The following is a 25,655-nucleotide window of genomic DNA, read 5'->3' on the forward strand; positions in this document are numbered from 1 at the left end:
ACTTCTCATTTTTGTCTTTGATTTTACCTTTCCTTAATTCTACTCTTTTCTAACAATGCTTATGGGAGCCTTCTGCAATTTTTAGTTTTAAACAGCAGAGCACTGGTATTTCTCTCAGTAGTTCTTGCTACATGCTCTTTTTTCAGACTCACAGAATGGTTGAGATTGGCGGGGACATCTGAAGGTCGTGTAGTCTGTTCCTCAGACACACTCAAACAGGGTCAGCTAGAACAAGTTGTCCAGGACTGTCCAGTGAGGTTTTGAGCATCTCCCAGCATGGAGAATCTACAACCTCTCTGGGCAACTCTCTGCCAGTGCTTGACCACTCTCACTGTGGAAAAAAGTTTTTCTTTCCCATTCAGTCATGCAGACTTCAGTCATACCCTCAAATGATTTTTGCTATGAAATTTAGGCCAGGAAACATTAAAGCATCTGTATTATCTTTGGATTGCATGTTGAACAGCTGTTCAGTGGATCAGACAAAGTTGGCTGGCTCCAGTGGTAGATGTGTGAATGGCTGCTGTCTGTGTATAGTTTTGAGTACTGTGGTGTATATCAGAAGACCTGAATCATACCTCCTTAATGCCTTTTGGATGCTTAGTTTACTTCTCAGCTGATAAGCTTTTTTTTTTTTTTTTGTATGATCCCTACTAATACTTGGAGGATTCATAGGTTTGGCAATGGAAGTGTGTGTTATAAAAGGAGTATTTATTGTGTATTTTTTCAGTATAGATACTCTGACTGTGGGGTTCTGCACTTTAGTGTTGCTGGAGGAATACTTGGTTCATAATGCCTAGAGTACTGAAGCTGCTAACTGGGAGGGAGTGTTACAAATTCAAAAATGACCTCCTTTTTCCTGAAGAAATGAGAGTTTGTGAATTAGTCACTGCTGCCTTTCGAGGCCAGCTGTATACCAGCAGTTTGAGAGCTGTGTCTTCTGACTATATGCAGGTTAAGCAAAAAACTATTGGAAGACAAGTCTCTAAAGTTTTCAGTTACAATGTTTGCTTGGTCCTTTTGTTTATTATTTTAGTAGAAGAATCTGAACCAGTAACTAAGAAGTTTAATATGTGTATCTGGGGAAAATCTTGTAGGATGCAATTCGGAAGTTGGCATTATGTTGGATCTGTTTGAGACCACTAACATCATCAACTCATCTTCATGCTCTTTTCTGGGGATATGTCTGAGGGCATAAAGTCCTCGTTGGATCACACATGCACTTGCAGCATAAGGATGCAAGGTGAACTGTAAATTTGTTACAAAGCATCCTGTTTGCCTGTTGTGGGAGCAGTAGAGTAGATACTGGTCATCATAAAGCATAGGCATGAAACAGCAAAAGAAGAAAACATGCTTTTCCTGGGATTTTCTACACTGGCATGCTTGTTTTCAGTTATTTGTTGACTAGTTGGAAAGATTGTCCACATCCTCGGTGAAAATAACTATTAAGAGGGGCTGTGTTAACAAACAAACAAACCACAATAAAACAAACAACTACCCAAAAAAACCCCAAAAGAATCCCAACAAAAAACCCCCCAAAATCAAAACCAGATAAACATGGAAATACGCTTCAGATATATTTGGGAAATTTGCTGAAATGCTAATTGGTTCTATTGTAGAGTGTGTGCAAGGCCATTATTGAGAGGAAGAACATGTAATCCAGAGTTTATAGTGTAAGGATGTTTTTTTTGGGGAAGCATTCATGCAGAGCTGATCAGTGTCTACTACAAGTGTAAAAGTGCAACCCCACCCCTGTTGGCATGAGCCAGAATCCACAGGATCACCTGTGCTCCTTTCTTTGGAGTCTTCCATGTGACCAACCAGGAGGACTAGAAATGAATGCAAACACATCTGGTGTCCGTACAGCACTGATAAGGAGACTGAGCTGCTTTGAAAATGAAATTTAGATTGCTAAGTTTCTTTTAAGAGACAAGCCAGCTTACCTTTGGCAGCTATTTCTTTCTGGTTTGTTAATATTGGATGGCATCCTTGCACCTCTTTGCACAGAGGGAGCCCACTTAACTGAGTAATTTCACTAAATTTTGGAGGAAAGATTTTGTGAGTTAACTGCTGTTTGGTGTCAGTTGGTGGAAACTGGACAGAGGTAGTGTTGTTTGTGGTATTTATGGTCTGTTATTAAGCTTAAACTAACAAAATACAGCTTAACTTTTTTTTTTCTGTTTTGAAGCCTGTTTGTGTTGTCTGGAAAGCTCTACTTGCAATGACCCAAAGAAGCCACATTTAATGGAGGAGGAGCTCATGATTGCCTTGAGAGCTGAATGTCCTACCTCAGAGCAAGTGAGACCTAAATGGATGAGAGCAAGCCCTTTCTGTTGAATTTATTGTCGCCAGGATTAGTGCATGTAGCTGATAGACACTTGCCCTGACACATGATTCTAGATCCTGAGGCCAGACTTGGATCTCCAGAGGATTTAGCAGTGGTTGTCCTGGATCAGAGGGAAGGATTCAAGTGTTACATCTGTAGGAATGAGTGCTTTGGCTTAGAATAAGAGGAGAGAGGAAGTGCAGGTTGATGTGTCTCCTGGAATATCCCATGTGTTGTTAGCCTTTCATTAGGGTTGAAAGTTGTGGCTGCATCCTGGACTTTGATAGCCCTTAATGGACATGTCTAAAAACATCTATCCCCATCTGCTTTTCTTCTCCCTTAACACTAACCTGCTGTTTTAGCTGAAATAGTCAGTAGGCCAGATAATTTTAGTCCTGTTTGTGTTATAACCAGCTGCATGCAGTGCATAAGATTGTGCCGTGGTTTGAGAGAGCAGTGAGTGCATTTGTGAGTGTGCTCTCCATATGTGCATACGTATGTCAACATGGGTGTGTGTCTGTATGTGTCTCAAACGGTGCCTGAGTCTTGGTAGGAATGTGATCTCACCTTTGATTCTCCCTTGTGGAAAGGGAAAATACTTATAACTAAACAGACGTTTAATTTAGGTTCATTAAAACTAAATGGAAACAAGTCTACAGAAGGTCAAAAAAATTATCACTGCCTTTATCATACCTACTTCACAAAATGAAGAAATAATAAAGTGTTTATAAGTTAATGTAGAATAGTAACAATATAGTTAAAGTACTGGTTGGGAAACTAGCTTTCATTTATCGCCCTTACTCTTAATGTTCTTGTAATTTGTAGATTAAATATTGGTGGTACTTGCCCACTTGTGAACTTGGGTGAAAATTTTTCTCGTACTGTGACCGTAGCAGCTATCTCTGCATACATTAGCAAATGCTCCTTTTCTGTGTTTTGTAGTGGGAAAGTGGAAGTGGCAGCATCATTGAGAATTTCCAAACAGGTGGGATGCTGATCTGCCCTTAATATGTTATGTGCTTCATATATCTACATCTGTAATCATCTGTCATTGTTTACCCTGTCAGAACTTGGATTGTTCAAAGGAAAATCTTCCCTGTTTCCCCTGATAAATTCAATTTTATTTTATCTTTTTCTAGTACATGGTTTGAGTGGAGCAATGGTGACTATTGGTCTCAGTGGAGAATGTCAGTTGTTTACGAGTTGTCCTTGTGTGAACTGTATTTGATTGTTTTAAGGTGGCTGACTCTTTGCTGTAGAAAGAGCAAATAAGCAATAGGCTTCAATCAGGCAGAAAAAATGCTGTCAAAATTACTTTTTCTCTGAGACATTTGAAGTCCCAGAGAAAGGATCTTTTTCAAATGGAATTAATGTGGAGAATATGCTTTTGTTGATTTCTATACACTGCCGTGTGATGTTACAGAATGTGAAGTGGGTGACAAGTCAGGATGACAGGAGAAACTATTGGTGAAACTGGTTTTGATGGGAAAGAATCTTTTGTATAAGAAACTCCTGTGTTGAAAATAACTGTGGCTTGATTCATTGTCTCCCAGGGCATCAGGCTGGAGCTGGACTGAGGAGCAAATTAATGAGGGGTGAGTGGACTTCCACTATTTGAGTTACCAAAACAACATTTCTGAATCCTTTTTTTTTTTTTTTTTTTTCTCCATTGGAAATGTGTTTTCTGATCTTCCTTTGTAGGAATAGCATTTGGGGCTTCTTGTTTATAGCAGAGCATGCCTGGCTTTTGGTAAAGTGCTTGGTTTAAAATTGCAAAGTTAATGGGATTCAGATATAATCTCATTTTATCTGAGGGTTTTTTTTATGCCTAAATTGTGCCTGTCTTCAGGGAAGCAAAAGTTGGAAGATGGTGAAAGAAACAGTTAGCATTTCTTTCTTGGGAAAAGTGGTAGTAGTAGTTGGTGCTTCTGTGGGAGGAAGGAACAATGTGCCTGCTAAGGAGAATAAGGAGGTGTTGGAGCTGTGATAGCCTCTGCTCCTTGTGACCTGTTTCTAATCAGACTTTTGACACACATCCACACCTACCATGCTCATGCAATTAGCTCATTACACAGTTTGTCAGCAGAACTGTGGCCTTGGTACTATTTTACTGTTGTATTTCAAGAGGTAGGGGAAGAAGTATCTGAAAAGTGCTGATTTTTTTTCATGCACTCTAGGAATTATGGTTTAATGACTGGCTTATATGATCTATAAGCTAGTTTCTTCTCCCTTAAATGTACAATGAGATTTCCATTGAACCATTGCCTTGCCACCTTTTCTTTGACAGAGTTCTGACAAACCCCATACATCTAGGTAGACTTTTATTTTATTTGAGGCTTCTATACAGAATGTTAAACTGACAATACAGTAAGTAAACAAGTCCTATTTCAAGATAATTTTCTTCAGTGTATGGTAAAATTCACATCCTACTATCCTACTGAAGAGTTTCATGCACAGCTCAGTCATCAGGTTAGTACTATTTATTGATTCAGAGAGGTCATGTATACATGTATGGGAAAATACTGGTTGTTTAGGTATGAACCGCTTGGAGTAATTAAATTTTTCTGCTGTTAACAAATGTAGAACTTTTCTGTACTTGTTATTTGGTAAGAATGCAGTGAACCTTATGCCACCTTTGTCCTGAAAACTATGAAGCTGTTAATTACAGAAATAAACGGGATTCACGTATTTCACCAGTTTCAATGCAGCACTGGGATTCTGTTCAGCCAGGCTCAGAACAGGAGATTTTCATTTACGTCTTCTGCAACAAAGAAGAAAATTAACATTTGATGCCAAAGAGACATTTTTATGCTGTGTCACTATCAAGAAAGTGATACACTAAAGTTTCAGAGTGCTAATGCAGGGAAGTGCAATTGCTAAAAAAATAAGTCTGGTTGCTGCTATCATTCAGAAGCCATTCATTTAGATCTTTCTTGGTAGGTGCTTTCTTGTTTCCAGTGTTAGGTGTCCTTGATCTGTTTGTGAGCCAGGAATCCCTTTCTCCCCCCTTCTTCACAAATGACTGATCCTAAACCTATCTGTGGATGAACAATCATTGGCAGCAGTACCTGTGTATTGTGATGACTCCTCGCAGCTTACTTCCACGTGTGGTTTGTGACTGGTAAATTGTCATCAGAAGAACTGGAAAAAATTCTGTGAAGAGTGAAGGCTCTGCATGTCTGACCTCTGACCAGAATGAGCCTCCACTTAAAATTAGGGAGTTGCTAAGCAGGATTTTGAACACATTTCTTCAGTCCCATGTTTAGCCAAACACCTCCTGTCACATAACTGTTCTAGGATTAACCACATGTCCTACTTCTACCCTTGCTTAATGACTGGCAGTGTTGTTCAGCTGTCACTCAGGGCTAGATCAGAAGGAGGTAGATTGCTGAGGTTGAATGTAGTCATGTAAATCTCAAATTGCTATCATGACAGCTTCTGTTGAGCTGCTTCCTAATTCTAGACACGTCACCAGTACAGTATTACCTAGCTTTTCACTTTCCTAGAGAAGTCTCGTTATGGATTGAGCTGAACCAAATGTATGCTGAGCTTATTTAGGATTCAGAATCTGTCCCTGCCTCTGCCTAAGCCTCCTGATGTATGCAGTCCGGTGGGCACTGTGGGAGCGTGTGTTGCATCTGACAGGTTAGGTAAAATAGTTTGGCCTTCAACTACAGCGTGATGACAGCACTTGTGTTGTATGTAGTAATCTAGAGGTGAGTGTAGTTACTTGATCAGTGAGAGATCTTGGTTTTCCCTACTTGGCTTGAGATGTGTAATGGACTTTCAGTCAATATGCTTTGACCACTGATTTAAAAGTACAAGCTCACTTTTTGCCTTTCCTTTGGCACTGAAGCATAGAGTGTTTCTTGAAAGACAGATATGCAGAACATAGGTTCAGACACCACACAGGAAATTATTTCATATATAGTACAAACTACCTCAATTTTTCCTGTCTTTATAAAATGATTCAAAGCTTTGCACCTTTTGCAGTCTTGTCATTACTGTTCCATTTGCCTCTGTGCACAGTAACCATGAGCTTCTGGCTACATTTTTTTTTTCTTTCCCATACATTGCAGTCTGAGAATGTGACTAGTCTTGATAGAAACATTTTGTCCTGTACATCTGCCTGTTCTTTCAGGTTTACCTTCCTTAATCCCAAAGCAGTGGCACCATTCCTTCAAAGCAATGAGTTTGTCTTGGTCTCCATCACACTCTTGGAAGAAACGGGTTATGCAGTGTTCCATGGGAACAAGGGAGGCTCTCAACGGCGCAAGCTCAGAGTGTGTTAATAATCTGAAAGAAAGAGCAGGTACATAGAGCTGTATTTCATTATTAAATCATCAGGATCATCAAAGATGTTCTAAGCTGCTAGAACATGATAATGGTGGCTTTGACAGAGATGCCCCAGTGGATTCTGTTGTGGTGCTTCTGTAGTGAATCTGTCACAGGTTATTACAGTAAACAAAAATGTTTTAACTGGTATTTGTTCACTAACATTTTTTTAGAACAAGTATTACTGACTTCTTCACCAAGTCATCAGATGTGGAGTTTTGCCATTAATCTTCAGGAGATCAAGCTTGCGAAGGTGCTTAGCTATGTTCTAAGGCCATAGCTGTGACTGCATGACGTACTGAGGGCCTGCAGTCTTGGAATATGGATTCCACCACTGAATGTCATAACGAAAAGCCTGACATCTAAGTCATGTTCTCAGAAGCCTGGGGGCTTCCTCTAAAATGTGACACTGGTGCTGTTTTACTATATCTACTCCTTAAACTGAGAGACTACTGTACTATTAGTTGAAAACTATGGGTACCTCACTAGTGAATTATTGCTGACAGGCCTCTGCACTTTATTTAGTCTGTTGCTCTTAGCTTCAGTAGAAACAGGATCTCATGAGCCTTGTTTTCCTCCAGAATCAGGGCATTAGTGGCTATTAAGACAGTGTAGAGCTTAAGGTATAATACATGATGATTATGAAAGGCAAGAGGATAGCAGTTCTAACCTAAGACATGACTCCAGCAAAGCAATTAGAAAAGTTCTGTGTTAGAGGGAGTGTACTGGCTTCTGTCATCTGAGGCACTAGTCCTGTGTGTAGTGAATCCCTTGAGTGGTGTAGAAAAGTAAAACAGCCTGAGCTTGAACAGCAAATCAGAACTGAACCTGCAAAGATTTCTTTTTACCTGTTAACAGGGTGCTGATCAAGCTGATGAAACTGCCAGTGCACAGGGTACACATACATGTTATAATTTTTCTCAAAGTCATGCAGGAGCAGCTCAACTGCGTGGTCGCCAGCCATGAGACGCTTGTCATTCTGGTAGATTTTTTTGACCTGAACACAACAGAGAAATTGATGGATTTTGTTTATGGATGAGATCTATCCTGAAGAGAACTGTCCAACAAGGAGGTGGTTTGGAGAAATTAAACTTGATAAATTACCACTGGGGAAGGGGATTTTAGTGTTTGTGACCATAAACAGCATGAATATCTTGCCTCAAGTAGTCCAGATGATTTTTGTTGCTGTCCACGTCAACTTTGGTAGTGACTAGAAAGGACATGAAATTCCTGTGGCCTAATCATCAGAATCAGCTAAGCAGGGCAGTAACCTCAGATTGTTAGGCGTTTAAACCAATTTTGCCCTGAGTCAAGTAACTCAGTTTTTCATGTGAAATAAGCCACTTCAAAAAATCAATATTCCTATTGGTAACTACGTAAGTAACCTTTGGTGTTTCGCTCACGCATATTTTTGTATAAACGTGCTGTGACCTACTGCATGCACCTCCTACTCCAGAATTAGAGCAGCCCAGGTCTTGGTTTAACTTAAAGTATTTTCTAATAGTTATGGCGCTTTAGGCAGTTATGACATCTATATGTTCAAAACCAAACTATTGTTACCAATTTACTTGACATAAATCCTTCTCAAAAAAAAAAAAAAAAAGGCAAATGGAAATATAGATACGCTTACTCCATTTTAAGCTGACGTAGCATGATGCTGTAGGTCTACTGGATGGTAGAAAGTAGCACTTTTCTCTTAAAACTGGGTGTCAAACTTGTGTAATTTTCTAACCCTTGAATATCATGGTGTAGAAAGACAGTGTATGTGGCTGGATTTAAAAGTGCAAACTATACCCTTAACTGTTGAGTCCATTTTCATGTAGTTTGGATTGATGGCCATGTGTGTCTTGAGAAGAGGAGCTATTTTGGTTGGTCCAAGGCAGGGATCCCCTGCCCCCATGAGGGTCCCCTAAACTCAATATTGTAATTCTGTCTCAAATCCTGCTGTGTGACTGCCCAGCCACTGAGTCTCACACAGGCATGAGCCCGTCTGTCCTTCCTTTGCACACCTGTGCATCGCCAGCAGACTTTGTCCCCTACCTTCCCATTGCAGGTCATGTAACGAAAGCCGAATGGCCCGTGTCCTTCCAACTCGTGGCACTCCACAGGTGAGCTCTTGGCTGGCTGTTCGCTCTTATTCTGTGCTTTAATTAATCATTCATACCCAGACCTTCCATTTTATGCTATGGCTGCTGAGTTCCCTTAAGTCCTTTGGAAAATGGCACTGACTGCATGAACTGGGTCATCCTTTGCTACATATTAGTTGATCTTTCCAAGAGGTTTGTCACAAAGCATGTCCCTGAAGAGAAGCTCTTTTGAGTCTTCTCAAGCAAATTATGTTTATCTAGGTGTACGCTAATTCTGATTTATGCCTTCTGTCTGTAGACACCGGCTTCCAAGTAATCCACTTGGCTTGCATCTGCTTGGACAAAAGGAACAGCCGTAGCAGAAATGTCTCAGCTTAAATGACAGTGGACATGTGTGTTTTGCAACTTGTGAATCTAATTGAGTCTAAATTGCCTTAACCAAAAAGGGAATGTTCATTGGAAATGGGAGAGCTTGTAAGATACTAATCACTTTTTTTTTCACATGGTTAGTTCGGCTCTAACAATGTAACTGCATGGTCTTACTTGAAAAGGATTGCTGACCTTGCTCCTTTGCTTTTCAGTTAGAAAACCAGAAGTATCCAGATCACGTTCATAATACTGCATAAGGATGTTTTTGAGCCAGTCTCGCATCCGGAGGGGGAACTGATCCACTTCATAATCAGTACAGTGGGGGATGTCTGTGCCAAACATGAAAGCTTTTGTTAATGAGTCATCTGTTAGATTTGATTCTCACTAGCAAACTTCCAGTTAAGCTTAAAATTGATGGAGCTATTAATACATAAAACTGGCAATGCAACTAATGGGTTAAACTATAAACCTACAATTCTTTAGTGCATATGCTTAAACAGTTGTGCAAGCCACACTCTTTACATATCTATGCAGCTTCTGAGCAGAGTTGTGCAATGAAACTCTTACCAGCCAGTTGCATGAAAGCAGAGTTCTCAACACCAAAGGAATATTCTGGCTGGTAGTGCGCTTTCCTCCTAGGGTATGTAGCAATTTAAGAGCTTGGAAAACAGTTCCAACTTCTAGATCCTGATTTCTGGATTTGACATCCAAATAGTTTTTTTAGCAGTGTGGTTTTTTTTTTTTTTTTGCCTGGACATTTTCATTAACTGGCTGTACATACTGTCTTTCTGGGCAAGGTATTAAATATCTTTGGATGCTTATGACAATGGGAGCATGTGCAGGGGGAAGACAGGGTTGCCAACAAATTGGTGTAAGCACAGGAAGGGATGTTTCTAGTATTCGGATACTTCATACCCTTACTTACAGAAAAAAATTATTTTCAGACATGTTTAGGTTTTGAAGGTCTTAATTAGCAGATAGTTGATGTGGAAGGGACAGAACACAGGAAAAAAAACAGGTAAGTCGGCTACTGGCTCTTACATTTGCAGGAGCCCATATAGTCTAGGTGCAGCTGGCGTCCAATTTTTGTCCCTTCAAGTTGACATTTGGTGCCGAAGAGTTGACATGTACCATCATAAGTCTTATTATCTGTACCACAGACCTAGAGGAGGAGTAAAAAACAAAACCACCACCACTGTGTTGAGAAAAATTTCTGGTCACTCATAGAGGCATTACAATAATAAAAGTATCATTAACATATGGTGTAGCAGTTGTGTACACCCACAGGGAATGCATGTGATCAGAAGTATTGAAAATTGTAGTTTTTACATGCCTACATAAGGATTAGCTAGCTGTCTGTACTTACACGCCCAGTATTGAGACAGGAATTTTTGTGCAGTACTAATACAGTTTCTGTGAGGATTATTACACCAGATATGTACTAGTATTCAGTATATGCTCTAAAACATCAAATAGATAAATAGAACTTGTAGTGACAAGGAAAAGCTACGATCCCTGAGAGACTAAGTAAAGCAGATGACTTTAGGTACTATATAGCTACATGTGTTCATACTATTCTCAAGCTATGGTCAGTCAGTTTGGGTACTTTATAATTAATTTTACAATGACTGGAATCACCCAAACCCACTTGCATGCTTTTTAGGGTAGAATTATTCTAAATAATAGCAGGGGAATGTGTTATCTTGTAAATGCTTCTATTGACTTTTCCCCCATGCTGTGCACTGAATGAAATACTTACATGCTCATAGTCTTTAGTAGGAGGGCAAGCAGCAGGATCTTGGCAAATACAGCTGGGTTTCCCTTGTTTGTCTGCATGGCAGACTTTACCTCTTTTGCAGTGGAAGTTCCTACATGGGTCTAGCAATCATAGCAAGGAGAGAGTGTTAGAGGGGATGGGATGAAGCCAAGAGTTTGTCGGTACTACTGACAGTCAAAGCAAAATACAGCCCAATATTCACCAAGAAGTCAAGTGCTTTTTCTAAGTTTGTTAAACTGCAGCTGGATCTTGTATTGAATAAAGCCAAACTTTAAATGAGAATTTCTGTGACACTTCTAGCAGTCCCAGATTTGAGTTGGATGGGGAAATAAATTTCTCAGAAAAAGCTATTTCTTCTGTAAGGATTGACATTCACTTCCAGCTTCCTTTGGTGAAACATATCCCATCTGTCTCCTTGCTGAATCCAGCACTGGCACTTGTCCCACTTCTAGCTGAATTCAAGCTACTGTTCTGAAACAGAAGGGTTTCAATGCAAGGTAATTCCTGTATAACTGATGCACAAATTTGTGCACTGTCTACAAATGTTTTTCACAAACAAATGAGTAAATCCAAGGGTGTATGGAAGGGATTCTCTGGGAACATAACTGCCCTGCAGAATTATGCTTAAGCACAGTCCAGTCATGTGAAATCATGTGCTGCCAAAAGCAGAAAAGAAATGCAAACCAGCAGATTCCCCAGCTGCAGAGAGTTAGCAGTTACATGACTGGCTTTGCTTGTGGCTTACCCAGGAGAGCCTTCTCACTCCTGTTGATTGCACTTTCCATCTTGCCATAGGAACTGCCTGTAGTCTTAACCTGTGGGGGGGGGAATACTTGGACAAAAATTTTTTAGGTACAAATGTAGAGCTGACTGAGGCACAGTTTGTTCTGCTTGCAGCAGAAAGAGGTTGCTATGTAAAATGTGTGAGAAATGCATAAAGCCTCTGATAGTATTAAGGTGCTCTGTTATTTGGAAAAAAGTAGGAGGTGGAGAGAGAGAAACAGTTGTTCAATAAGTCCTGAACGCCTGCAAGTTCTGTGGTACTGGGCATACATGCTCATAGCACCTTGAGGCTGGACCCTAGCCCTGTCTTTCCAAGCTGTTCACTTTTGTATGGTAGTATTTAAAATCTTTGGGAGAGAGGAGTGAACAGGCTTTCCTAGTTGGCTTGAGACTGGCTTCCAGGTTTTGTACCTGTATATCCATATTTATGTTTCATTACACAGCCCATCGGGGATGGAGCTATTATGTGAGACTTCCATTCTGGTACAGTTCATCTAAATGTTATATGTGAAGTCACACAGTGTACACCAGATGAATAGTGAATAAAAGGGGAGATGCTACTTCTACATATTAATAAATTGCACCTGTTTTATTCCAAAATGTCCTTTTCATCATCAGAAATTTAAATTTGGGACTGGTTCCCCCCCACCTTTTTCTAGTATTCCAACTTTATATTAAAGAGAATTTACCTTATCTTTACTTTCCATTGAATTCATGCTCTGAACAGAGCTACTCATTTCCAGTTGTTGCTTGCTGTCAGAATTAGGTGGCTCATGATCATAATCATCTTGTTCAGTGTGAATAAGGTCTTTAATTTTGACATCTTGGTAATACTTGGTCTCTCCACGAACTGCAGTGTCATCTTCAGGGGTTGCTTCCCCTTCGTGCTCAGTACTGGTGCTCTCCTGGTCGTTGCTCTGGATTCTCTCCTCTTTCTCATAGGCAGCTTCTTTCCAGATATTGCTGAGATCATCTTCGCTGTCAGCATCACCACTGTCATGACCATCCTCATCAACGTTACTGTCCTCTCTATCTCGCCTTTTCACCACTGTGTCATGATCACTCTGATAGCTTACTTGAATGTTGTCTTTCCTCTCTCGGCTTTGCCACTTGTCATCCTGATCTTCATTATGGGTTTTTTGAGAGAGGGGGATTTCTTCTTTATAGTGCTTCTGGTTGTTCTCCCTCCCTTCTTCCTCTAGGTTAAATTTTTGACCATGTCTCTTGGTTATCCAGCTTGGCTGACTGGAATCTCTCGGGATTTCATCAGATTGCATACTGTTTTCATTTTGCTGTCTTTCGTATTGGTTGCTTTGATTTGTCTGGTGGCCTTTGTGCTTCATTTCTCTGTAATCAGTTGCTTTATCCCATTCCTCATTCTCTTCTTCCACACTTTCTTCATCACTTTCACTGTTTTTCTCAGATAGGCCAGCTGTATTTTTATTGTATTTCCACATGTTATGCTCATGATGGAGACTGAGAGCATCCATGGGATTTTCTGTGTTGCCCAGAACATGTTGATTAGCTGTATTGCTGTGTTTCTCATGTCTTCTGAAGTGGTAATGCTCAGAGCTGGACTGTTCTCTGCTGCTGCTTCCAGAGTCACTGTCCTGGTTATCAGAAGCCAAACCTGGTTTGTTGTGCAGCACAAGGAAATTGATGCTTTTTAGGCTATTTTTCACTTGATGCTCACTACCAGTTCTTCCTTGTTTTCTAGTGGTCTGGGGCTCATCCCTGTGCTCAGTGTCTGGTACTGATACCTCTGGTTTTAGGTTTTTGTGACTGGGCAGCAAATCACCCTTGTCTACATACCCTGCGTTCTCTTCCTTTGGGGCTTCAGGATGAATATCTTCAGTCTTAAAAAAAAGTAATTAAACAAGTAGATTAATGGATTTTAGAATTTATTTGAAGTCAATGCAATATTATTTTTGCCTCCTATTGCAAAGCATGACGCTGACTTTATTTTCTTTGTAAATGTGCCCTTAAACTAACCCTGAGCATGAAATTCACAGCTGATGTGATTTCCATTTCTCAGCAAATTTGTTTCTCTGTCCCTTTTATTGATGGAGTTTCTGAAGAAATCTATGCAACTCTGTTTAAGATCTCATAGGAGATAGATGCATATGGGTGTCCTGTGAAATCTCAAAATACTTGATTAGTCATTTTGTGTCATAACTTCAGGTTCTTGTAGGTTGCAGTAATTATCACTTACCTCAGAGAAAGGAGGACATGATACTCCTCTTCCTACACAGATAAATGGGAGACCTGGGAAAAGAGGGGCAGGGGGAGAGAGCACCTTCCACAAGGTGCTGTGGTAGTAAGTCCTGAGGAGTTCACTTCATCTTAACTATTTCATAACCAATATATTCATCTACTTTGATGCATCACTGCTTCCTAGCTGAATTCATCAGAAACTATTGTATTTGGTGGCAGCTACTGTAGCATAAGCTCACTAGCAGGAGTCATAGGTGTTTTTTTTTTTTTTTTTTTTTTTGCATGCTGTCAAGCCAATAGAAAAACAAGTAACTTCAATGGAAAAGGTTCAAATACTTGAGGAGAAAGAAGGTATTAAAATGACTCTTAGCTCTTGCTGCAGCAGCTGCCTTCCTGCTGCTGTTAGTGTCACAGCAGCTGCTGGGCGAGTACAGGCACTTCCAATAGCAGCAACACCTAATGTATTTCTGAACAACACCTATGAATGTTCAGTGTTGCTTATTGCTTACTACTACACGGCATCTGATGCTGCTTTTCCTTAGAGCTTCTGATGAGCCCCTCTCAGTGCCCAAGTTGCTGGAATAGCTTTTGCTTTAGTGTGGGCAGAGTCGTGACTGCTCAGAAACAAACTCTCCACTAATAAATAGTTACACAAATTTTAAAATAAAGTAGGATTAGAAATATTAATTTGGCTCTTGGCAGATCAGCTATATCCTATTCCCTAAGGTCAAGGTGATATCTGAATGTTTTACAAGTTTGTCTTTTGCCTAGTGTATTTTCTGATGCAGGAAAAGTACTCAGCAGTATATTCACTATGTAATTTCCAGCCTTGACTTTTTCAGGGGAAGACTGTATGTTTGCTCAAATCTAAGAGCTTTTCCAGATTAAATGCACATTTCTTGAAGACCTTCTGAAAAGTGATCTATGTGTTACCAAGCATCTCATTTGAAAATCAAGTTTCAAGAACACGTTTTTTTTTAACATGTGTTTGGGCACTACTGCATACAAATACAACTTTAAGTTTAAGCAAAAAGCAGTCTTCTGTGAAGGGCTTCCAGTTCTACAGAGTTAGAAAATATAACGCCAAACAGTCATTGTCTATTATGGGTGCCTTTATTTGAAGTGGTAGTTTGAGGAAGATGTGTCTCATGTCTTACCAGAAAGCCTCGTTATGCACCACAACCTCAATGCAGAGATGTCTGGATGTGGCTTTCAGCTTGCTGCTTTTTGTTATACCCCAGGATAAAATAAACTTTTAAAACTCAGTTGCTTGTGAAGTAGGAGACAGCTGGCCTTTGGATGTTGTGTATCATATTCACTTGGAACTGATGATTTGTTGGGTATTGCAGTGGGTTTTTTTTTGATGCAAGTGTCTTCTGCATGAGTTGTTCTTGGGAGACAACTGTAGGCTGCAAACTAGTGTTTATACCATAATTTGTTCTGCTGGATACTTCATTAGGAAAAGTTAATTTTTTGGCTTTCATCATGCAGAGCACCTTCCAATTGACATGAAATGCATCTGGAAAATTGCACAAAGTGGAACATAATTCATAACTAAAAAAAAAAGGTTAGCATGAGTGAGTTAGAGCTGGGATTAGAGTTGGGATTTTTTACTACAGACCGTGCTCTGAATTTAGTTGTTCCAAAACATCTATTGTCTTGGTCCGTTGTGTCTGAACCACAAATGTTCACCAGAATGGTGCAATAAAAAAAAATTTAATTTAGATCAACTATGAATACAGAATTGTGAACTCTATCATTAGCATGCATGTATGGCATAGAGCTGTTGAAGTAATCTGTCTCATTACCGTCAGTGCTGTGTATCTGGCTTGTGACACACTGTGTACTTTTCCAAGATGAGCTGTATCTAATACTGTGTTTGAGTAATGAAACATGTGGTGGCTAAAATTCTTACATGTTTGAGTGTATATATGATCACCTGGTATGATAAATTGAGGACTGCATCTTCCTCGTTCACTGGAGCAGCAGTAACCACAAGTTCGACTGTCACTGGAGCTTATTGTTTGTATGACTGGATGTAATGATTATAGGTGGAGATTCATTTAAGGTAATTCTTTCAAATAAGTGAAACTTCTGTTGTGAGCTTTAGATTTTGTCTTCTTCTGTTTCTAGCTATGTAATATGCAAGGCATAAGATGTTTGATACTAATCCTTGGGGCTAGGGAGTCTACATTTTTTTTAACGTAAATTGATTTGAAAACGTGCTAGTGTGGTTTTTTATATTTGAGATAAATAATATGGGTTGCCTTTTAATGTTTAAAGAAGAAGAAAAGTACCTTTTCTGGAGTTTTCTGTCCATGGGTTCCGAGGTTGTAATTTAAGGGATGGGTCTAGAATAGACAAATATATTCAATATCTGCATGTAAATAAAATACTTGTATAGGTCAATAGGATAACATAAGACCATCATAGAATGGGAAATTAAGTGCCCAGTAATAATAGCATGATGAAGACTTACTGGAATAGCAAAAGCTGATCCTACAAGACAAATGAAGAGAGCTACAGCCTTCATACTTTTCAGATCTTGTAGAGGACAATAGTTAATGGTACAGTGGTAGGGCTTAGAGGTTTCCTTTCTGCAAGCAACATGAAGAGAAACAGAGTTAAGATTTGGGTATAATGGTCTAGAAATGAATGATGGAAGCAACGTAGTGGCTGCTGTAACTTAGTCTGAAGACCCACAAAATTTCCATGCAATGTCCAGTTATAGGTAAACTCAGGTGTTAGACCAGCTTATCTAGAGGACGTTTTGGTTATTGTTGTTCTACAGGACTTAAGCTGCATGCTCTGTTCACAAACTCTAGTAGTGTTTGTGAACCACGGGCAAAGTTATGAATGTATGTAGGTTAAGCCCTGTAAATCTTTATTCACTCTTCTGAGATACTACTTTGTGAAAAGTGTCCCTTTTTATTTAATTCTTAGACAATGCCTGTTTGTGGCATTGCTATGGCCAAGGTGCGTCCTGGCTGCTGTCCTTTGTGGCTCTAGTAGGAAGAATTAAGTGGTGAAGTTTTGCTTAGCAGGTCTCAAAGCCCAGAAATGCTGTCCAGGCTGCCTGACCGAGGATTGCAGTCCTGCTTTGGAAGCAACAAACCCAGCTCTGCTGTGATGGCTGGAAGAGCATGCAATGAATTAGGAATTTTTCAGTCTATGCTAATATTCTTGTGTGAGTGAAAGACTCAATTTTACCTCGGATGTCACCAGCAAATTTTCTCACTATTGCAGTGCACATTAACTGGAAGCTTCTACAGATGTAGCTGTATCACTGAGAACAATGAAAATAAACAAGCTTATTGTTTCTGTTCCCCCACCTTTTTTTCTGTATTGCTTTCTTATTCTTTTTATTTTTTTCTTGTATTCATACAGAATCGGTAGGATTTTCACTCTGCTTATGTTTCTGCTCTCATTTTACTGGCTGTTACTCCTTGGAAATTGTCTTCTCAGTCTTCACCCCCGCTACCTTTTAAAATATTTTCACTTTCCACCTAACATATGTCCTTTTTCGTTGCCTCACCCCTTCTTAATGAAACACGTATCACCGTGTCCTGAGTTGAAGAATACCATGTCTGTTGCTGGTTGAACTCCCTAGCATATGAAGAAGCTGGCAGTGGTTTCAACCAGTTAGGTCAACTGTATTCAATCACATGAAGTTCAGTGTATGGCTTTAAAATGTTGTTCACCCAGACTGTTTTTCTTTGGGAGGGGGAGGAACCTAAAACCCTAAAAGGAGAATTCCAGGGGAGCTTGTGTTTATGGGAGCTAGAATGGTGAAGCAAGGACTTCGAGCATTACATTGGGTTTTGGTGTAGAAGCTTGCAAAAGCAGCCTGGCTACTGCTGTGCTTAGAACTGAACAGTACACTTTGGAAGATCCCTGTGTTAAATGTTATTTAATGTCCATATCTTTTAGTTGATGAAGAGCAAAATACTTCATTAGTCGGGCATATCGAGCATGCAGACGATTTTTCTTGCAGTTAACTGATTTAGTCCCCAAATTATCTCTTATCCTGATTATCTATTATCTCTCTGACATACAGAGTTAGTTGTTTAAGAAGTTGTCAGAGGGAAAGACAGAATACAACAAAATCCACTAATGATTATATGCAAAATGCCTCACTGGACTGTGTATGGGCAATCACTTCAGATCAAGGCAAGTTTTGTTAGATTGAGGGTCATGAGGGCAACTTGCCAGAAATGCAGAAGCATAATCCAATTTAATGTATAGCCCTAGAAACTGTCCCTTTGAAGGCCTGGCAAGTGACTGAGGAAAGAAATATTCGAATTAGGTAGTCTTGATTTCTGTTCTTCTCTGCTCCTGGCAAGCAACACAGCTCTGGGCATGTCACTTAACTGAGCTTCTGTCCTGGTTCAGCTAGGATAGGGTTAAGTTTCCTCAGCAGAGAGGGGGAAGGGATCTCCAGGTGGGTTATTCTTACCATGCTGAGGTGAGGTCCAGCTCCGCAGGGCGGGAAGCTTTCCTTTGTGGCTTTTGTCGCAGGAAGCACGTGCAGCGGGCTGGATGTATTCTTGGCGGTATTTCTCTGTATATCTTTTGTCTTGTTTACTGTTATTACTGTTGTTGTTGTTACCGCTATTGTTGTTGTTCAGATTGTTTATTACACTGTTGTATTAAATTTCTTCTTATTTTAACCCGGGGTTTGTACCCTACTTATGTCCAAGGGTGGGGGAGGGATGGCAGTGTGGTCTCTGGTCCCAACAGGGCTTAAAACTATCACAGCTTCCTTTAATAAAAATCTCATTTGTTATGTTTGTTTTGGTAAAGTATTTTGAGAACTGTAAATTAAAAGCTCTACATGTTGTATTTTATTTATAATTACAGTTTTTGAATTTGGCTCTGTCATGGACTGTAAAAGTTGCCTCTTCCACCTTTGTTCAAATAATGAAAAAGGGATTGGAATAAATCTGAGTTAAGGTGGCAGGACAGGGCTTTGTATTTTTCTGCTGGTCACTAGCCCACAGTGGCTCATGAGAAGCATAAGTCTTTAATTATTAGGGAAGTCTGACGACCTTGAATGGAGTATAGAGGCATAGTCTAGTTAAGCTTTTTTTTTTTCTGGTCATGATAGTCAAGTTGCAAGGATTTATAATATTTCCTCCAGTAGGATACTCTGCCCCAAACATTAAGTAGCGTTTTAAAACACACTCTTAAACTGTAATGCATGTGCAAGTATTGCCTTCCTGAGCATGTCAGCAATACCAATTCCTATGCAGTAAGTGTCTCCTGCCACTGTTTTCAGACCAAGGAGTTTTGAGGTGCCTCGTAGTGGACCTGACTACTCTAAGTTAACCATGGAATTCTGTCTCTTCTTCCGTGATACTAGTCCCATTGTGCAGCAGAATACAGGGAACTGTTTGCAACTGATGGCTGGGAACTGAGAAAGTTCTGTAGCCATAGTCACAGAGGTTTTTTTTCCAATGCTGATGGCCCTCCTGAAGGGAGAGCAGTAGGGGAAGGTGATATGTTATAAAAGCTGCAAAGTCAAGCACAACAACCACTTCAGCAGGGATTGGAAAAAAAAATATATATCTTTATACAATGGCCTGTTTTCCCTTCTGCCCTCCAGGGATGAACGGAGTGTTTCTGTTAATGTCGCTCTAGGTAGGCTCTAGGGGCTTGGTTGTGCAGTATGCCAAGACCTTGTGTCAGAATCCAGGAGAACCTTTTTGCTTGCTACTAGCAATCCATGTGAAGGTTTTTAGGTGGTTTGGTGAGGCAGGAGCCAAGGGATTTACAACTTGAAGGGTAAAGCTATTGGTGGTGGTGGTGATGAATCACAAGGAACTCTTCTTGCAAGCCTACAGCCCTTTTTTACTGCAGAATGCAGAAGTGGTGGTTCATGGCAACAGGTTTTTGTACTTGCTCATTTAGTCTTTCAGTGTTACAAAGGAAAAGTCATTTTTGCTATATTAAAAGAATAGCCAGCCTATGCAGGTGTGGAGATGAGAAAGCTCTTGTGGGTTGTATGTAATACATGGCAATTAAGATGATGGTGATGGAAGAAATGAAGCATTAGCTAATTGTCATATGATGCAAGGGTCTGCCTTGTCACATTCACTTTTTTACCCTGGAACCTAAATGTGAAGATGCTTTGTTCTTGCTTTAATATCTAAATTTGTCCTACAAAACAGAACTTCTGAAAATAAGCTTTTGTAACATATAAAATCAATAGAACTGTCAGTAAAGAACTATTACATAAGAAGCTATTTGAAAAGCAAGCAAACATCTCCTTAGAGATCTGCAGTCACTATATTCTGCAGGAAATTCTGTAGGGAAACTTAGCTGAAAGATGAATGTGAAATTTCTTGAATTTTTTTTTTTTTTTTTGACCAAGAAATTAAGAATTCAACAGTATTTCAGCTTGGGGTGTTGAGAAGGCAACACTAACTAGGTGCATCGTGTTTGCGTGGCAAGGTTTTGGTAGCAAGGGGCTATGGGGGTGGCTTCTGTGAGAAGATAGAGCCAATGTCAGCTGGTTCTGAGATGGACCTGCTGCTGGCCAAGGCCGAGCCCATCGCCGATGAAAACAGGAGTGAGAGCACGTGAGAGAAATGACTCTGCACACACCCGAGTCAGTGAAGAAGGAGGGGAAGGAGGTTCTCCAGGTGCCAGAGCAGAAATTCCCCTGTAGCCTGTGGTGAAGACCATGGTGAGGCAGGCTGTCCCGCCGCAGCCCGTGGAGGATCCCACAACCGAAGTAAGTGGGTGCCTGAAGGAGGCTGTGACCCCATGGGAAGGCCACGCTGGAGCAGGCTCCTGGCAGGACCTGTGGCCCCGTGGAGAGAGAGGAGCCCACATGGGAGCAGGCTTCTGACACCGTGGGGAATCCGGGCTGGGGCAGTTTGTGAAAAACCGCAGCCCTTGGGAAGGATTCACATTGGAGAGGTTTGTGGAGAACTGTCTTCTGGTAGGGACCCCATGCTGGGGCAGGGGAAGGGTGTGAGGAGTCCTTCCATGAGGAGAAAGGAGCAGCAGAGACAGTGTGCTATGAACTGATAGCAACCCCCATCCCCTGTGCTGCTGTGGGGTAAGGCAGTAGAGAAAATTGGGTGTAAAAAGTTAAGCCTAGGAAGTCTGGGTGTCTTATTACCCTACTCTGATTTGATTGGTAATAAAAGTTGAATCTATTTTACCTGTGATGGTGATTGCTGAATGATCTCTTCCTGTCCTTATCTTGACCCATGAGCCTTTTGTTTCTCTCTCCTGTCCAGCTGAGGAGGGGGAGTGATAGAGTGTCTTTGGGCACCTGGTGTCTGCCCACTAGATCCTCCCTGCCTCATTCAGGCTTGAAATATGTTTTGCCTGAAATTTGGAGGAGGCAAAAGCTCAGAGTTGTTTATTTGATCGCAGTGGGTTTTCAGCAGGACACATGCAGCTCAGCTTAAAATACAAAAAAAATAAAATTGCTTTTTTTGACATGAATGTCATAATTGCTCTGAGTAAACAACCTTTATTCAGAGGACAGTACACTGCTGCTGAGCTGAGATGGAGCTAAGGGTGCTTTTGTGTACTCAGTCTCATTTGAACACAGACAGTGGGCCATGCTCGTGCCAAGGTAGGATCCGGCAGCTGCTGCACAGCAAAGTACACTCAGCTCATGAGAGCCTCTGCCAGGACTTGAACAGAGTTGCTTTATGAAGAAGAGTTGTCTCTCTGACTATGGGTTCCATGCAGCAGCCCTGCATTGTCATCTCTGTGTGCATCAGGGGCCTGCTGAGCATGGCGAGCAACATCTCAGCCTGTGATCAGATTTACAGAAATGTATCACAGAATCATCTCAGTTGGAAAAGACCTTGAAGCTCCTCCAGTCCAACCATGAACCCCACACTGACCATTCCCAACTCCACCAGATCCCTCAGCACTGGGTCACTCCGACTCTTCAACCCCTCCAGGGATGGGGACTCCCCCCCTGCCCTGGGCAGCCCATTCCAACGCCCAACAGCCCCTTCTGCACAGAAATCCTTCCTCAGAGCCAGCCTGACCCTGTCCTGGTGCTGGTTCCTTGGTTCGGGAGACTCAACCCCAGCTCTCTGCACCCTCCTGTCAGGGAGTGGTAGAGAGCCATGAGGTCTCCCCTCAGCCTCCTCTTCTCCAGACTAAACCCCACCAGTTCCCTCAGCTGCTCCTTGTAAGACATGATGATGATGGGGCAACTGCAACCTCTGACATGTCAGTAAATTTTGAAAGATGGAATGCTTATCCATCTGCTTGTTTTGCTGAACTTGCAAATAGCCACACTTCCCCCTCACAAGTCAAATATCCATTTATCCTTATGATAAGCACATTTTAAAAAGCTCCATTTAAAGGCTCATGATTCTGTGTGAAATCAACAGTTCAAGTTTTAGCTGAGATGACTTCTGGTGTCCTTCAGCCTTCAGTTGTGGAGACTACTGCTCAGGGGTTGTTTCACTCCTTGCTGGCATCCTTGCTGCAGCTCGAGCAATGCACTCTTGGGGCTCAGAGAGACCCCTTGGGAGCTTATCCCTGACAGGAAGACTGCACGAGGGCTGCCATTCTAACAGTGTGTCAACTGTCTCTTGAAATACTGATCAATGATGTAATTTTTGCCATTGTTTCAAGCACTCTTAGCCATCTGGCATGCCTGCTAGTCTTTCCTGCCCTTCTCAGCTGTGCTGTACCACATACATTTTTTACACCAGTTAGGCTCAGTCACCGAAGAATTTCACCAGCATTCTCTGTTTCTCATTGCTTATAGCAAGAAGTTTGCATTTTTAATCAAAAATGAGAGAATTTCAAGAACAGGTGCTAAGTGCAGTCGTTGCTGCTGTCTCTGTATTTTGTTTCTGATTCAGCATTGTTGTCAGCTACTGAAACAGCAAACTTCACACAGCTATGACCTAGCAGATTCTCTTGCTTTTTGAAACACCTCCCAGAAGTGATTAACTTGCAAAGGCTGTGGCTGAAGGTGACGGATGCTTCATGTTTAACAGAAGAATTGCAGGTTGACCTACTTTCAGCTCGAGCACTGGCAGAAAACTGGACTAGGCTTTTGTTCTTAGCCTTAACTCTAGATGAAGTTGCCTGATCCCCAGCCATCACTAATGAGTGTGGATGTTGGCTACATTTAGAAAAGAGATCTAGAAGACAATGGGTCAGCTTCAGAACTCAGTTTCTCATTGTGTAGAATGGGCATGAATGCTCATTTCATGAGGATGGGACTTGGGTAATAAGCTTTTATAAAACCTTGAGTCATGTGAAATGGTCTAAGACACTATGATTTTCATAATTGTTAAAATGATATAGAAGTCTCAGAATCAAGCTTTCATTCATATATCCCTAAAGTATCATTGAGAAATCATGTAATGTGATTTTTTTTTTTTCTTAAATCACCCTGTTTAAACTTTTCTGGACTGCAATAAAATTGGATGTCTTGTAATTATTATAAAAGGTCTCTGCTTGGTGCTATGCCAAGCTTCTTAGCAAGAAATGCTGATGTTCACATCCTCATTGATAAATGCTGTAGAGATACAGTCCTTGTAGTCAGGTGGTGATCACAGCATGAATACTCTGAGTGGGTAGAGTTTGTGTACAAGTATTTGTGTAAAAAGGGGAAATCAATGAGTGTAGAAATGTAGAATTCTCCATGCAATGTCTGTTCTTTCTATAACCAAGATATACATGTGATACTCTGCAACTGGTACAGCACATTCTTATGTCTAGGTCTGTTTCAAAAGCCCTTGTGAGAGTGTGTGTATACATGTTATATATGCATATAAGCTGGTTTGTGTGTGTACTTATATAAAAATAAAAGGCAGCGTTTGAGACAGAGATCTAATCTGGATAAAAGAAGAGATTGCAGTAAGAAAATTAGCACCAAAGCATAAAACTATTCCACTCATTCTCTACCGGTAAATAGCTGCTAATGAGAATCGATCCCTCTGATGTTAATGGTTTTACAGCTGCAAAAGTCACTGGCAGTAAGTCCTTGATGGCTGAATGCGAAAAACCCCCAAACAACAGTATTTCAGGACATGTTAAAACAGTTTCAAAATAGAACATTCACAGTACCTTAATGTAGTTGGTTAGTTTGTTATACTTCACTTCTACCATTTGATTTTATTTTCTACTTGTCAAGATCTGGGTCTTTAGTTGTTTGTTGTGATTTTTGGTTGGGATTTTTTTGTGGTTTTCGTTGGGTTTGGTTTTTTATTTCCCAGAGCCCTGTGTACTTTAACTCCAGTTCAAGCCAAAAATAACTGCTTTGATTTAATTTGAGAAGGGTCAGAATGAGACCTCATTAGTAGCTAGAATTATTTTCTGTATTTCATATCAGTTGATGGGTTTTGTTGTCTCCCAGAAGTTCTATTTCCTTCATGGTGGCCCTGTTTGCTACAGTAGGCTTTTACCAGTTCTATCAACACCTTTGTGAAATTTTCCCCCAAGACCAGCCACAGTTTCTAACATTCCTCTCCATTATGGGAAAAGAGAAGGGTGAATCTGCTTTTTGTGGCCTTGTATATTGGATTAAGGTTTCTGAACTGATATTACAGGAGATTGGGCCAAGCGTTGGGAAATCGGGTCTCACTGTGGCTTTCAGCTGGATAATCATATGTTTTTGTAAGAGGCATTTATTTTATTTGACTCTTTTTGGCTATCACATAAGGCTTCACTGTTTTGCGGGATCACAGGGAAAATAATGATCCCAGCTGGTAAGATAAAGGTCATCTTCACCAACACAATAACTATACAGTGTTTTCTCTTATAAAGAATGTTTCTTTCTGTTCTAGGCATAAAGGTCTGAAATTATTTATCCTTAAAACAAGCAACAATACTCTAGGAGAGCTTCAGCTATTTCACAGTAAGTGAAAAAAAAAATTGCAGAGGATTAGATACAAGGCATTCTAAGTTTTTAATTAAAAATAAAGAAGGAACAGTACCATAATAGTAGAAGAGATGCTCCTTCTTGGTTAGCCACTGATGAACTGGAAATCCTTGAGCCTTGCAAAATCTTGCTGCTTTTCCTGTGATATATTTTGGTGTCTGATATGGACTCTCTCAGCAAGTTTGTTTTGCTGTAAGCTTCAGTGAAGGAAGATGATGCTCTATGGGTCTTGGTAAAACTAAAGGAAACAATCTCTTAAGCTTCCATGGGATGAGGCGGGGGGTAATGGGCTGGTGTAATTCTGCTGAATTAATTGAATCAGAAAGACCATTCAGTGTTCACAGGCTCTGGGCCAGTGGAGTTCAACCATTGTGTGGGAAGAACATATTTAGTCTTTTGTGAGGAGGGGAGCCAGAGAGCGGGTGCAATAGTTTGTGCCACATTGGCTGGCCCCAGAAGAGCTGAACTAAGGGATCAGCTGGGGAAATCACATTGTGGGCCTGGGGAAAGTGAAGCATAGAGGATGCCAGTCCTTGCTAAAGTTTTCAGTGTTGTCTCAATATACGTACAGGCACATGTAAGCCTGTAAAAAGGAAAAAGGTGGAGGAGTGAAGAGCAAAGCTCTAAATTAAAGATGTAAAAAATAGGATCAGTTGAAGAGTCTTGTATAACCTAGAAGTTATCTATTTTGAAGCTGTTGCCATGGCTGTGCAACACGTTTGATAGCGGCAGTACAGAATAAGCTGGTAGAAGTGTGAAAATCTCTACAAGTGGTGCCTGCCTGCAACAGATGCTTTGTGGCTTTTGGTTTTGTAATGATTCAGTATTGAGTTCAATATTTCTTTTTTTCTCCTCATTTCATCATTCCAGAAAATGCATCTCCTG

General features: G+C 40.7%; 2 protein-coding genes across 5 annotated transcripts in view; one reads left to right on the forward strand and one right to left on the reverse strand.

Annotated features, from left to right (window-relative positions):
* Positions 1-25,655, forward strand: part of LOC113479585 (AF4/FMR2 family member 1-like) — a 320,468-nt gene that overhangs the window by 72,383 nt on the left and 222,430 nt on the right. The gene's annotated exons all lie outside the window — the stretch shown is intronic.
* SPARCL1 (SPARC like 1) lies at positions 1,173-25,439 on the reverse strand. Of its 4 annotated transcripts, XM_026847734.1 has the most exons (12): positions 24,826-25,430; positions 17,099-17,174; positions 16,368-16,485; positions 16,186-16,239; positions 12,364-13,530; positions 11,637-11,706; positions 10,874-10,992; positions 10,156-10,276; positions 9,307-9,443; positions 7,507-7,655; positions 6,471-6,619; positions 1,173-5,084 (listed from the first exon to the last, which is right to left on the reverse strand). In XM_026847734.1, exons 3-12 carry the CDS (start codon positions 16,419-16,421, stop codon positions 5,056-5,058), a joined length of 2,049 nt encoding a protein of 682 aa, XP_026703535.1. In that variant the 5' UTR covers positions 16,422-16,485; positions 17,099-17,174; positions 24,826-25,430; the 3' UTR covers positions 1,173-5,055. The 4 variants fall into 4 exon arrangements, with proteins under 4 accessions (XP_026703535.1, XP_026703534.1, XP_026703536.1 ...); XM_026847733.1 differs by lacking the exon at positions 17,099-17,174 and having other exon boundaries at positions 24,826-25,428; XM_026847735.1 differs by lacking the exons at positions 16,186-16,239; positions 16,368-16,485; positions 17,099-17,174.

The sequence above is a fragment of the Athene cunicularia genome, assembly GCF_003259725.1.
Source record: "Athene cunicularia isolate RWA chromosome 4 unlocalized genomic scaffold, athCun1 chr4_part2, whole genome shotgun sequence".
NCBI lineage: Eukaryota > Metazoa > Chordata > Aves > Strigiformes > Strigidae > Athene > Athene cunicularia.